Source organism: Phyllobates terribilis, unplaced genomic scaffold (assembly GCF_046119375.1).
Source record: "Phyllobates terribilis strain yellow unplaced genomic scaffold, ASM4611937v1 Scaffold_11__3_contigs__length_659146591, whole genome shotgun sequence".
In the NCBI taxonomy this organism is placed as follows: domain Eukaryota; kingdom Metazoa; phylum Chordata; class Amphibia; order Anura; family Dendrobatidae; genus Phyllobates; species Phyllobates terribilis.
The window spans coordinates 447,667,189-447,682,871 of NW_027362771.1; the positions used below are offsets into that span (position 1 = coordinate 447,667,189).

General features: G+C 43.4%; 1 protein-coding gene across 7 annotated transcripts in view; it reads left to right on the forward strand.

Annotated features, from left to right (window-relative positions):
- The window catches only part of NTRK3 (neurotrophic receptor tyrosine kinase 3), an 874,029-nt gene that overhangs the window by 405,985 nt on the left and 452,361 nt on the right, over window positions 1–15,683 (forward strand). For all 7 annotated transcript variants that reach the window (XM_073653278.1, XM_073653277.1, XM_073653281.1 and 4 more), the window contains exon 6: window positions 15,481–15,635. In XM_073653278.1, coding sequence (XP_073509379.1) covers window positions 15,481–15,635 — 155 coding nt within the window. The remainder of the gene's footprint in view (window positions 1–15,480; window positions 15,636–15,683) is intronic.

Genomic DNA, 15,683 nt, shown 5'->3' on the forward strand with positions numbered 1-15,683 from the left:
ATGTATCAAGCTGAAGAGAAGGCGAATTTATCACATAAAAGTAAGGTTTCACTTGTGCTATTTATACAAGGAGTTATCACGTACATCTGAATCATTGACGTAGATCGCTATGTGGATCACATCTCACTTTTAAGGTGTTTTTGGTAGATTTTGTGCTATTATTTAATGCTCTATTAAATAACATCTCGGAAGCCTTTATAAGAATTGTAGATTTTACAGTATCTGGACTTGTATGTGTTTATATCTAATGCAGAATAGTTTTGTTAGTTTACCCCTTGATTAGTAACTGTATGTAATGTAAGGCAGATATTTCAAAACTAACCTGTGACTGATGTATGGTATGTAGCACTGCAGATGTGCTGTGTAATGTCTTAGCGCATATATTGCAAAATTTCTTTCTAAATTTCCATAAATTCTTAATCATTAGTCTGTATGTAATTATTAGATGGTGCAGCCAGTGATTTCATTGCTCCGGTGGAAATCCTGCATTCATTTTCACCACCAATGCTTCATGTCCAATGTGCCAGGCTGGGTCCAACATGCAAGTACTTTATATTAATGCCAATCACAGTCATCTATCACAAGTTCTGTCGTTTATTGCTATGCAACCTGAACCCAATTAGACGAATGCTTGCACCCCAGCTCGGCCTCAGTTTATTATCGGGAAGTGGGAATTCATTTGTTGTTTTCTCTGGGAGCAACTTATCTCCTGTGAAAACTAAAGGATCGGACATGCTCAAATCCAATATGTCCACCCTTATCTTACAAATGAAGGGAGAAAAAAGGCCAAGACTCCCAGAACCACACAATGAAACTAGACTAGAGCATATGCACTGGTTTTATACTCACACCATTCTTTGATTATATACTGTATATATATATATATATATATATATATATATATACTGTATATATATATATATATATATATATATATTATAATTTTTTGTCATGTTATGAGGTAATCAAATATGTATGGACCTTTTCACAGTGGGATAGCGGTTACACTTTTTTTAAAATCAAAAACAGCGTTTACTAAGTACTTTATGTTATTTATATGTAGTATTACAATTTACTTACTTGCAGCAGGGTATATGCTAATTTTTTTTTTTTATATACAGTATAAATAAACCCACACACAAATATATATATATATGTGTATATACAGAGAGACAAAGACAGATGAGACAGAGTAAAACTGGCAGCATAGAATAGGAATATCAAAGAAGTGAACAAACTTTTAATTTGCTATACACTGTGTGCAGAATTATTAGGCAAATGAGTATTTTGATCACATGATACTTTTTACACATGTTGTCCTACTCCAAGCTGCATAGGCTTGAGAGCCAACTACCAATTAAGTAAATCTGGTGATGTGCATCTCTGTAATGAGGAGGGGTGTTGATATAAGGTGTACTTAATTATTAGGCAACTTCCTTTCCTTTGGCAAAATAGGTCAGTAGAGAGATTTGATGGGCTCTGAAAAGTCCAAAATTGTGAGATGTCTTGCTGAGGGATGCTGCAGTCTTGAAATTTCCAAACTTTTGAAGCGTTATCACCGAACAATCAAGCGTTTCATGGCAAATAGCCAACAGGGTCGCAAAAAGCCAAAAAGGCACAAAATAACTGCCCATGAATTGAGGAAAATCAAGCGTGAAGCTGCCAAGATGCCATTCGCCACCAATTTTGCCATATTTCAGAGCTGCAACTTTACTGGACCATCAAAAAGCACAAGGTGTGCGATACTCAGGGACATGGCCAAGGTAAGGAATGCTGAAAAACGACCAACTTTGAACAAGAAACATAACATAAAATGTCAAGAATGGGACAAGAAATATCTTAAGACTGATTTTTCAAAGGTTTTATGGACTGATGAAATGAGAGTGACTCTTGATGGGCCAGATGGATGGGTCAGAGGCTGGATCAGTAAAGGGCAGAGAGCTCCACTCCGACTCAGTCGCCTGCAAGGTGGAGGTGGGGTACTGGTATGGTCTGGTATCATCAAAGATGAACTTATGGGACCTTTTCGGGTTGAGGATGGAGTGAAGCTCAACTCCCAGACCTACTGCCAGTTTCTGGAAGACATTTTCTTCAAGCAGTGGTACAGGAAGAAGTCGGTATCGATCAAGAAAAACATGATTTTCATGCAGGACAATGCTCCATCACATGCATCCAACTACTCCACAGCGTGGCTGGCCAGTAAAGGTCTAAAAGAAGAAAAAATAATGACATGGCCCCCTTGTTCACCTGATCTGAACCCCATAGTGAACCTGTGGTCCATATGAGATCTACAGAGAGGGAAAACAGTACATCTCTCAGAACAGTGTCTGGGAGGCTGTGGTGGCTGCTGCACGCAATGTTGATCGAAAACAGATCAAGCAACTGATAGAATCTATGGATGGAAGGCTGTTGAGTGTCATCATAAAGAAAGGTGGCTATATTGATCACTAATTTTTTTGGTTTTTGTTTTTGCATGTCAGAAATGTTTATTTCTAAATTTTGTGCACTGATATTGGTTTACCTGGTGAAAATAAACAAGTGAGATAGGATAATATTAGGTTTTTATTAAGTTGCCTAATAATTCTGCACAGTAATAGTTACCTGAACAAAGAGATATCCTCCTAAGATAGCCAAATCTAAAAAAAACCCACTCCAACTTCCAAAAATATTAAGCTTGGATATTTATGAGTCTTTTGGGTTGATTGAGAACATAGTTGTTGATCAATAATAAAAATAATCCTCTAAAATACAACTTGCCTAATAATTCTGCACACAGTGTATGTGCAAAAAAAAAAGCAATGTTTCAGCTCTAAAGAGCTTTTGTCAAGCTCTTCGATGCTGAAATATTGTTTTTTCTTGCACAGATGATTAAAAGTTTGTTCACTTTTTTGATATTCCTATTCTATGATGCCTGTTTATTTGTACTTATATTATTAGGTTATTGGGCTGTAACCTGCATCCTGGCACCTATCACCTGCTTTTTGGTTTAGCTTGTGCTGCTTCATCCTTTGTTATATATATACTAGATGGTGGCCCGATTCTAACGCATCGGGTATTCTAGCATATGTCTCCTGACCCTCCTTTATAATGCCCCATGCAGGAAGTCACATCCCCTGTATATAATACCCCATGCATATAATACCCCATGCAGGATGTCACATCCCCCGTATATAATACCCCATGCAGGATGTCACATCCCCCGTATATAATGCCACATGCAGGAAGTCACATCTTACTATAGTGCCCCATGCAGGATGTCATCACCCCCCCTATATAATACCCCATGCAGGATGCCACCTCTCCCCATATAATGCCCCATGTAGGATGTCACCTCTCCCCCCATATAATGGTCCATGCAGGATGTCACCTCTCCCCCATATAATGCCCCATGCAGGCTGTCACATCCCCCCTATATAATACCCCATGCAGGATGTCCCATCCCCCCATAGTGCCCCATGCAGGTCCCCTATGGCCCCATACAAAAAAAAAAAAAAATCCAATACTCACCTCACTGCTTCTCTGGACTCCAGCATAGCCGGCATCTACACGCTGTGCGCTGTGACCGGTCATGAGAGAGCGCGGTGTAAAGATGTCTCCGCGCCCTCTGACCTGAGACGTCACAGAGCTGCAGCGGAAGACACAGGAGCTGCTGCGCAGGCACGGGGAGGGGTAAGTATGATGCCGGGTGCCAGGGTCCTGATTGAGCGGGGGGAGGGATGGGAGGAGAGGGGAGGGGAGAGGAGAGGAGGGGAGAGGAGGGGAAAGGAGGTGAGGGGAAGGGAGAGGAGGGGAGGAGCGTCACACTTGTCCTCGGGAGATAAGCGTCCGTAGCCGCTGATCTTCCGACGATAGCCGCATGTAGGTTAGCGGCGCCTGCGGTCGGGGGACTTATGCTGCGAGCAGCCGGCAGCATCTCCCGGCTGCATCGCCGCTGACCTCCGTGCCACACATGAGCCGCTAATGGCCGCCATGTTTTTCTGAAATGCCGCGTCGCTGATTGGCCGCGGCCGGACCAATCAGCGACCGGGGATTTCCTGGACAGACAAACAGACAGACAGAAAGACAGACAGACAGACGGGATAAGACAATTATATAGATAGATATATATACAGTACAGACCAAAAGTTTGGACACACCTTCTCATTTGAAGAACTTATTATATAAGACATATTTTCAGTTGTTTCACACTTTTTTGTTAAGTATATAATTCCACATGTGTTAATTCATAGTTTTGATGACTTCAGTGTGAATGTACAATTTTCATAGTCATGAAAATACAGAAAAATCTTTAAATGAGAAGATGTGTCCAAACTTTTGGTCTGTACTGTATGTATATATATATATATATATATATATATATATATATATATATATATATATACACGTGTGTGTATGTATGTGTATGTATATATGTATATACATATACATATATTTATAAAAAATATATTAAAGACAGCACCATTTAATCATTACTCACTAGTGGGTGCCAGGCCTCCAAACAGTCTGTCCAAACTGTTGCATATCAATAGGCTTGAAAAAGGTTCTGTGAACCGAAACGTTGCTTTTTGAGCTCATTAAAGACCATTTTTTCTAAAGAATTTTTGGAGTGCTGCCTTTTGATATACTTTCTATATATATATTTATATACATACATATACATATATATATGTGTGTGTTATTTATTTTTTGTCATATGAGGTTATCAAGTGTGTATGGTGCTATTAAGTGTGTAGCATTATTTCACAGTAATACATCGTTTCACAGGGATTTAAAGTTAAAACATGCTTCCAGTTAAAAGGAAATAGATGTGCAGAGTTAGGAAGCTAAAAGGACATTAAGTATAATAATAACTGCATCTCTTCCTATAAACATTGCCCAAAATAGTTGTGTAAAATGCATCATGAATTAATAATGAGGCAAATGTATAAATAATCCATAGAACAAAGATGTGGCAGGTTTGTGGTGTTAAATGGATCCAGTAAATGGCAAAAGATAATTTGTGCACAGGCCTCCCATGTGTCTTTCGATTAAGACAAGTTACATCATTGGCACTAATGCAGGTTGTTAGTAAATTTAGCCCTTGAGCACACTGGTCTTTCATTATTAATGCAGACTTCATTAATTATCAACAGAAATGCAAGACACTATTTTATCCACTTTATTGGTTACGGTAGCGAGTTAAAGCTCTTGCCATGTAGCTTTTATCACTGATAAGGCATCGGAATAAGAGCCATTTTCTCGGTCCCCGGGGCACAACATCATAGTGACATGATCATTTAGGTTGTAAAAAAAAATCTGCTATCAGGATAATGACAGGCGTATGCAGATTTTCATTCATTAGGATAATCTCCGATGCTCTGCTGTCAAGTCAGTTAAAGGGCCGTCATTATTATTATTAAAAATAATAGTAACTGTTGAATGCGGGCAGATATTCCCATAATGTTCATTAACCTTAACCAAAAAAATCATTAATAAATATGTCTGTGAAACCCTGAGCTTTTCTCAGGATATAACTAAGAAATGGATTAATAAGATTTTAATTCAGCTGACATATTTTTTAAAGGTAATTCTTAAAGTTTTTTTCTAGTTTAGATAGAAATATTCTTAGCATAAACAGCTCTAAATTAAATAATACATTTTAATGATTAAACGTAATGACTGGTAATTCCTGGTACCACACTTACCTTGTTCTTAAAGGGGTGATCCAGTTATAACAAATTATTACTTATCCAGTAGATAGTGGTTTTAGTGGAGTGACTCTGACATCCCCACCAATCCTGAGAGAAAATGTCCCAAATATCCTTTTTTCTACCAGCCCAATGACACCACAAGTTTCTTGTTATTATTGTTATTATTATTTATTATTATAGCGCCATTTATTCCATGCCACTTTACATGTGAAAAAAAGGGGTATACATAGCAACATCAATTACAATAATCTTGACCAAAAACATGACGGCGTCTGGTGCAGTAGGAGAGAGGACCCTGCCCGCAAGGGCTCAAAATCTACAAGGGATGGGTGAGGATACAGTAGGTGAGGAGAGAGCTGGTCGTGCAGCGATATGGTGGAGCGAGGGTTACTGCAGGTTGTAGGCTTGTAGGAAGAGGTGGGTCTTCAGGTTCCTTTTGAAGGTTTCCACTGTAGGCAAGAGTCTGATATGTTGGGGTAGAGAGTTTCAGAGTAAGGGGGATGCACAGAAGAAATCTTGTATGCGATAGTGGGAGGAGGATATAAGAGGAGAGTAGAGAAGGAGATCTTGTAAGGATCGGAAGTTGCATGCAGGTAAGTACCGAGAGACTAGGTCACAGATGTATGGAGAAGACAGGTTGTGGATGGCTTTGTATGCCAATGTTAGGGTTTCGAACTGAAGTCTCTAGGCAATGGGGAGCCAGTTAAGGGATCGACAGAGAGAACAGCCGGGGAATAGCGTGGGTACAGGTGGATTAGTTGGGCAGCAGAGTTTAGAATAGATTGGAGGTGTGCGAGAGTGTTAGAAGGGAGGCCACAGAGTAGGGGGCTGCAGTATTCGAGGCGGGAGATGATGAGGGCATGCACTAGTATTTTTGCAGATTCGTGGTTGAAGAATGTGAAGATTCGGGAGATATTTTTGAGTTGGAGTCGGCAGGAAGTGAAAAGGGATTCGATATGTGGTTTGAAGGACTGATTAGAGTCCAGGGATGGTGTAGGTCTTATTTTTGAAGAAACACAGTAGGACGGAGTTAGAGTTTCAAAGGTTTAAGCTTTCTTGTGATGATTTTGTTTTCAATTAGGAAGATATCTTAACCCATTCCCACCCCATCACATGGAGCATTAAGGTGTATGAAGTGGGCTCAGAAACAAAGTTCGCTCCAGTTCGGTGATTGATAACGGTCACACCAGTTGGACCAACACTGATTAATCTGACTTCATAAATAGGCTTTGAGTGTGGGCTCTTTAGACATCATTTCTATGGATATCTGCATTGAACCAGTACTCACATTAAGAACTTCATCAGATAGCTTCAACTCGACTACAGAAGCATATATGAAGATTCCAGTAGAGGTTTAGTCTTGGCTGAATTCTTGTATTATGCACAATAGTAACAGCAATAGCTGGAACAGCTGCAGTAGATAAAAAGACAATGCTGGACCAGAGATGTACAGAGATGAACTTAGAAAGATGGCTGACAAACACTACCTGGGGAAGAAGGGTGGGGTTACTTATATCAGAGCTGGGCTACAGGGAGAGAAGACAAACTTCTCAAAGGCAAACTGATTCCATAGCAGTATGACAGCAACAATACAATGAAAATAAAATACTGTATTGAATTTCAAGTGTGGGAGATGACATTGATCGAACATTTATTGCTTGCACAATATAGATGGATAGATAATTGGTTATAATCTATATACCCCCATTTATTGCATAAATGCTTGTGGCACCAATATAGGACAAAATAGATCAGCACACCTTTTGTACACGAATCCTTACAATGGAAATGCTGGAAGTGCATCAACAATATGCACTACTAACCTTTCTTCAAGTTTGTGGCCTGCTATGGCAATTAGGAATTAGTCATATTGCTAAGAAAAGACTTGGACAATGTCCGACCAACACTTATATATTTTAGTTGGGATTATTTTAAGGAGTTTTTTAAACATAAATATCAATAATTGATAGAAACAAGATTCACTTGAATATTACAATTTCCAAAAACATCTGATTACTAGTGTTGATCGAGCACTAAAATGCTCGGGTGCTCGAAGCTTGGGCCGAGCTCGCCGTGATACTCGGGTGCTCGACCCGAGCAACGAGCCCAATGTTAGTCTATGGGAGACCCGAGCATTTTTGCGGTGGCACCCCCGGCAGTCTTTTAAAAGCCTAACAAGTGCCCAAAACGATAGTGAGAGTGCTCAAATGACATGGGGACAGCATGGGGATCGCCCCAGGAAGCATTTCTGACCCCCAGGTCACTGCTGTCAACAACGTGGTCAGAGGTATTAAGCCACTTTTACGGGCTCACAATAAAACGTTCAAAAACAAAACTGAAACTTTTTTCCTGTGAAATATGTTAAGGAATTTATTTTCCAGGGTAAAGACTTGTGTATAAGGTAAAATAAATAACCAAAACAAAAATACTCCTCCCCACCTTGGGCTATGTTCACAAGTAGCATTTTTTATGCATTTTTGCACTTTTGTATTGCTTTCAACCGTGACAAATGCATTCACCGGGAAATGTCATTTTAACATTTTACAACCTTATCTGGCCATGTGCTGTGTGACACATGCATAAAGTGCTGAAAAGACATGGGAACAGCATGGGGAAGATCCCTGGAAGCATCTCTGACACCCAGGTCATTGTCTAAAAGTGTGCCCATCATAAGTGATCCTTGCCGCATCAGAAGATGCAGTGTTCAATTGTACCTCTCCCATTCCTTGCAATGCAAGCGCAAGAATGCAGCCTGCCACCCACCCACCCCCAGGCTGCAATACCATACTGCTTGCTTGCACTTTAAATTGGGCCTTTTAGACATGTGGAGGCGGAATCTGGCCACCACGCCATGGCTGCGTCGGCGGCCTGGTATCCATACTCAGTCCCCAGCCGCCCAGTGGCCGGATGTCCTCACTTGCTCCCCAGCCTCCATGGGGCGGCCGGGTGTCCATACTCGGTCCCCAGCCACCCCTATTTGTCCCGGTAACCTTTGTCACACTTTTCTTAGCCTGGCCTGCTTTAGGGCAGCATTGGCCGAGCCCACCAGACAACCAGACTCCTCCGGTGAGCCCTGGCTTCTCCATCAGGGGAGTTGAGAGTGCCAAGGTGAGGAGCATGATGAGGATGATAGAAGTTAGCATCTGCGTTGTTTTGTTGGAATGCAAGCGCATGTATGTAGTAGTGGCTAGGCCTGAGGTGGTCAGCGTTTTGGCGCATATCCTACCTCCTCCGAGGATTGCTGGATGTTTTCCTGCTACTATCCAAGTTCTATGACTCCCGTTAAAACAAAGCTTCAGGTGATAAATGATGGATGAGGTAGTGACAAAGGAGAAAGAGCAGGAGGAACAGGGACCATTCACATCAATATCAGGCCAGTCAACCAGATATGTCTTGTAGGATATGTTTCTGTAACAAAAGAAGCGGTTCGGCTACACAGTTATAGGGCATACAGTGAGTGCAATGCCTACCAAAAATTTTGAGGCACTCCAATGCCCCTTGGAAATGACATGGAGGTCAGAGGGCCTTAACTAAACCTTTTTTTCCATTTATAGCAACTGGGTCTCCTGTGCACTGTTGGCCTAAGCAGTGAATGGAAGGCTTTCCAAAAATTATGAGGAACTGCAATGCCCCTTACAAGAGCCATGCAGTACAGCATATTACAAACATAAGTCCCATTATTGGAGAGTGGGTCTCCCATAGGATTTGCTTATGCCTTCCAAGCAAAAGCTTCCAAAAATTAGGACGGAGCAACTTTCAATGCCCCTTACAAGAGCCATGCAGTACAGCATATTACAAACATAAGTCCCATTATTGGGGAGTGGGTCTCCCATAGGATTTGCTTATGCCTTCCAAGCAAAAGCATCCAAAAATTAGGACGGAGCAACTTGCAATGCCCCTTACAAGAGCCATGCAGTACAGCATATTACAAACATAAGTCCCATTATTGGGGAGTGGGTCTCCCACTGTCTTTGCTTATGCCTTCCAAGCAAAAGCTGACAAAAATAAGGACGGAGGAACTTGCAATGCTGGCACCCTGGTGGTATAGTGGTGGTGGAGGCTAAGGAGAAGAACATAAAACAGCCGAAATGAGGAAGCGTATACCCATGTGTGGGTGTGAAGCGGTGCATGTGAATACATCTCCCGAAATAACACAGTGGATTTGACTTTATGTTACTCTGCTGTCATTTGGTGGTGATGAGAAGTCTGGCCCAATCCAGCCCTTGTTCATTTTGATAAGGGTCAGCTTGTCAGCATTGTCGGTTGACAGGCGAGTGAGCTTATCAGTTATAATTCCCCCAGCGGCACTAAAAACACGCTCCGATAACACGCTAGTGGCAGGGCAGGCCAGGACCTCCAAGGTGTACAGAGCGAGTTCATTCCAAGTGTCCAGCTTGGATACCCAATAATTAAAAGGCACAGAGGAATCACGGAGGTCGCTGGTACGGTCGGCAAGGTACTCCCTCACCATCTTTTGAAACTTTCCACTCCTTGTGAGAGTACCCCATGCCTCAGGGCCTGTAAGCTGGGCGGGTGTCAGAAATCTGTCCCAGAACATTGACAGTGTTCCCCTGCCTCTGCTGGATTGGAATTGCATCTCTCTCGCCTGTACGCCTTGGTTGGGCAACGAACTGTGACCTCTGCCGCTAGCGTGTTCAGATGGGATTTTTTTTAAGAGTTCTGCAGCAAGGGCCTTCTGGTACTGCCCCATTTTTGTAGACCTCTCCACCTCAGGAATAAGAGAGTGAAAGTTCTCCTTGTAGTGGGGGTCTAAAAGTGTCACCAACCAGTAATGACTGCCACCCAACATTTTGAAAACGCGAGGGTCACGGTTAAGGCAGCGTAACATAAAGTCAGCCATGCGTGCCAGACTGGTAACGTGCAAGATATCCGTGTCCTCACCAAGATGACGACTGACCATGCTCTCCTCCTCCTCCTCCTCCTCCTCCCCCCTATCCTCAGGCCACCAACGCTGAACCAACGGTATGACACTTGTACAGGTACTACCGTCTACAGCGCATGATAGCAGCTCCTGTTCTTCCTCCTCCTCCTCCTCTCCCTCATTGTCCCCCAATGCACGTTGGGATGAGATTAGGCTGGGCTCTGTGTAATCGCCCACTATGATTTCTTGATCCATCTCATCATACTCTGGCTGCAATGCCTCCTCTTTAATTCTCTGCAGAGAGCGTTGCAAAAGACAGACAAGTGGGATGCTGACACTAATGATGACGTCATCGCCACTCACCATCTTGGTGGCCTCCTCAAAGTTTGTCAGGATGGTACATATGTCAGACATCCAGGTCCACTCCTGAGGTCTTATGTGTGGAGTCTGACCTGAATATCGACGGCCTTGTTGCATCTGGTAATCCACAACTGCTCTCTTCTGCTCACAAATCCTTTGCAACATGTGGAGGGTAGAGTTCCAACGTGTGGGGACATCACACACCAGTCGGTGTGCCGGAAGCTGCAAATGCTGCTGCAACACAGCAAGGGCGGCGGAAGCTGTAGCCGACTTGCGAAAATGAGCTGACAGGCGGCGTACTTTCACGAGCAGATCTGGCAGCTTGGGGTACGATTTAAGAAACCGCTAAACCACGAGGTTAAGCACATGAGCCAGGCATGGTATGTGTGTGATCTCACCTCGCCTCAGAGCCGCCACCAGGTTATGGCCATTGTCACACACGACCATGCCTGGATGTAGGTTCAGCGGTCTCAGCCACAGATCTGCCTGCTCTTTCACAGCTGTCCACAACTCACAAGCAGTGTGAGGTTTATCACCTAAGCTTATGAGTTTCAGCACAGCCTGTTGCCGCTTGGCGGAGGCAGTACTGCAGTGCTTCCAGCTTGTAACTGATGTGGTGATATCTGAGATGGAGGCTGAACATGAGGAGGAGGAGGAGGAGGAGGAGGATGATGCGCAGGAGCTATACACTGTGGGGGCAACTATGACTGACATATGGCCCGCAATCCTCGGTGTGGGGAGGACGTGTTCCGTCCCAAGGTCCGACTGGGTCCCGGCTTCCACTATGTTTACCCAGTGTGCCATCAGAGAGATGTACCGTCCCTGGCCACAAGCACTTGTCCACGTGTCCGTTGTCAGGTTGACTCTCCCAGTAACTGCGTTGTTGAGGGCACGGCAGATGCTTTGGGACACGTGCTTGTGTAGTGCGGGGATGGCACACCGGGCAAAATAGTGTCGGCTGGGGACCGAGTACCGAGGGACGGCCACCGCCATAAGATTGCGGAAGGATTCCGTCTCCACCAGCCTAAAAGGCAGCATTTCCAACACAAGCAGTCGTGAAATGTGCGAATTTAGGACTGTGGCCTGTGGGGCGTTAGCTGCGAATTTCCGCTTTCGTTCAAAGGTCTGGGATATGGACAATTGAACGCTGTGGTGGGACGTGGACGTGGACGTTGATGCTGTTTCTTGAGAAACTGCCATAACAAGTGAAGACTGAGAGGAGGGGGCATCTTTACATGCAGTATGGACAGGGGATTGTCTTGCACACACAACAGGGGGTTCTATTGCACGCACAACAGTGGAAGAAGCAGTGGTGACACCCGCTGACACTGGTCGTGGACCCTGGGTTTCGCCCCACAAAGTCGGGTGCTTTGCTGCCATGTGCCTGATCATGCTGGTGGTGATCAGGCTGGTAGTTTTGTCACCCCTGCTGATGCTGGCATGGCAGGTGGAACATATGGCCTTTTTGGGGTTATCAGCAGAGTCTTTAAAAAAATTCCAGACTCTGGAAGACCTACCTCTTGTACTGGCAACGTCCCTCGTGTTGGTGTTACGGGGAATGATTGCCCGCCTTCTGTCAGCGGCCACCACACTGCTTCTTCCTGCCTGTTGGGGTACTCTGCCTCCCTTCCCCTGTGTGCTGCTGGCCTCACTCTGCATTTCCTCCTGCCACGTTGGGTCATCCACCACCTCCTCCTCTTCCCCTTGCGCACCACGATGTTCCTCCTCACTTCCTCGCAATTGTGTCTCGTCATCGTCCACCTCTTGTGACAAATTGCCAGCGTCGACTTCCTGTGGCCATGGCTGTTCAAATATTTGGGCATCGCTACATGGGATCTCCTCTTCCACCACTTCAAGCGTATCAGGCGAGGGGCACAAATATGGAAATGGACCAGTGAACAGCTCTTCAAAGTGTCCAAGTGTGGGATCACTTGCTGTCTGACGACACTCGGCATGGTGGGAGGAAGGAGCATCAGGGTGAGGAGGAGTATGCGGTCGAGACTCACGGCTACTAAGAGTTGACCGTGTGGAAGACAGACCGGAGGTGGTGGTGCCCAAGTAACTGGAAGTATTATCTGCTATCCAATTAATAACCTGTTCATACTGATCAGTTCTCAATACTGGTGTTGTTCTGTGCTTCCCTAGTAATTCGGTCAAGAAGTGGGAGCGAGAAGATGTGGCTGTTGGTTGTGGCACATTTTCACCTTGGCCACGGCCCCATCCTCTGCACGAACCATCACCAGAACGTCCACTTCCACGTCCCTTGCCACGCGCCTTGCCCATTGTAAAGGAAGTAAAATAGCTTACACTTGCACTATCAATGGAAAAAGGGTAATAAAAAGTAGATTAGAACCGTGGAAGAGGAAAAACACAGTTCTATTTCCCTGGCCTACACCAGACTCTTTTAAACAATCTGAACAATCAGGGAGAAACTATTACTGTTTTTCTTTACGTAAAAAATAACAAAACCTGAATAATAGAGATTTTTTACCGTGGGATGGCAAAACGACAGTTATTGTTTACTGGGGTATACCTGACTTTTTTAAATATATAGATTTGTGGCTGAACAGTGAGCGACACACTCAAACTGTGTTTTTTTAGATACCAAAGGCGCAAAACTGGATATTACAGAGATTTGACCCGTGGAACTGCAAAACCACACTGGAATTTGTCGGGCCTACACCAGACTATTTTCAACAGATATATTTTTGTGTCACAACAGTCAGGAGAAACTACTGTTTTTCTTTACGGAAAATATACCAAAACCAGAATAATAGAGATTTTTTACTGTGGGATGGCAAAACCACAGTTATTGTTTACTGGGGTATACCAGACTTTTTTAAATATATTGATATGCGGCTGAACAGTGAGCGACACACTCAAACTGTGTTTTTTTAGATACCAAAGGCCCAAAACTGGATAGTACAGAGATTTGACCCGTGGAACTGCAAAACCACACTGGGATTTGTCGGGCCTACACCAGACTATTTTCAACAGATATATTTTTGTGTCACAACAGTCAGGAGACACTACTGTTTTTCTTTACGGAAAATATACCAAAACCTGAATAATAGAGATTTTTTACCATGGGATGGCAAAACCACAGTTATTGTTTGCTGGGGTATACCAGACTTTTTTAAATAGATATATTTGCGGCTGAACAGTGAGCGACACACTCAAACTGTTTTTTTTTTTTTTAGATACAAATGGCCCAAAAGTGGTTTGAACCGTGGAAGTGCAAAACAACACTTCTGTTTCTCTAGCCTACACCTGACTATTTTCAACAGATATATTTGTGTCTGAAAAATCAGAGAAACACTTTTTTTTGTGGGGGGGACACCAAAAGGTTAATAAGACGGGTATTTGTACAATGTGAAGGAGGAAAAAAAAAAGAGGATTTAGATGAAAAAAAAAGGATTTTTCCTGTCCCCTGTCAGCCTGCCTGCCTGATATCTGGGATGGATATTATTCCTGAGAAGGACTGCTTGTTTGATCTGGCAGCCTTTACAGACCCTACACTAACTATTTCGCAGTTTATATCTCTCCCTAAATCAGCAGCGCTGTCCCTACCCTGTCTGATCCGGAGCGACTGTGTCCAAGATGGCGGCGCCCGGTTTTAAATACTCGAGGTGACGCTGTGCGGCCAGCCAATCATTGTAATGCCCACAACCAACATGGCTGCGGCATTACAGTGACTGGCTGGCAATCCCTGTATGTTCATTGGCTCTGTAAAGAGCGCCAAACATGCAGGGCGGAGACCCGAGCTCCCGCCCGAGTAACCCGGAAATGCTAGGTGCTCGCCGAACATCCCGAGTAGCGTGATGCTCGGGCGAGTACCGAGCAGTGTCGAGCATGTTCGCTCAACACTACTGATTACATTTGTCTAAAAAAAAACAGATGTACCAATGTACATGGTCTTATATTTTAGACATTACAAGAAGGTCCAAGTGGTCAGACCTCATTAATTTGTCATTCATTGAATATGTAATATTTTTTTTATCCTATATGATTAAAGGCTAAGTTTTAACTACTTTTGTTTGGTGCTGGAGAACATCACCTTTTGGACATATAGTCAATGTAGATATGTGTGTTTTAGTGCATAGATAAGACTAGCTGTATCCTCTTCATGTACCGGACTCGCTAACTGATTAATCTGTGTTTTTTAAAAATCTGGGCAGTGCTCGGCCACCGCTGAGAATGACTGAAAGATCTTACAGGTCATTACGCTAAAATGAGTTAAACAAAAAAAATGCAAAACAAAAGTCTGTAACTCGATACAGAGTATAATAGATCAACGTTGTCCTTTGTGATTTTGCAAGTAGAAGAGATTTATCTTTTTTAGAAAGGCATTAAAGGTGACTTTTAGTTGCTGCTATCCAGCATGTCCTTAGTGCTGGTCCCCATAAGGATATAGACAGGGAAAGAAGCATTGCAGTTTACCTGTCACTATTATGTCACTAAATGTCACCACAGCTGCCCCAACTGTATATATAGAATTCTTCTGTATACCGTAACTCCTCACTTACCTCTGTCCATGATTTTATACAGAATAATAGAAAACAACCAGTTCACCTGCAGCTGTGACATACGTTGGATACAGATTGCCTATAGGAAAAACGAGGCGAGTTTGGGGAAGCAGAATCTGTTCTGTACGATGAGAGGCCACAACATAACACTTCACAGAATGAACATCTCACAGTGCGGTGAGTAGTTATTTAAGTACAGTCATTTATGTTTAATATACTATTTGG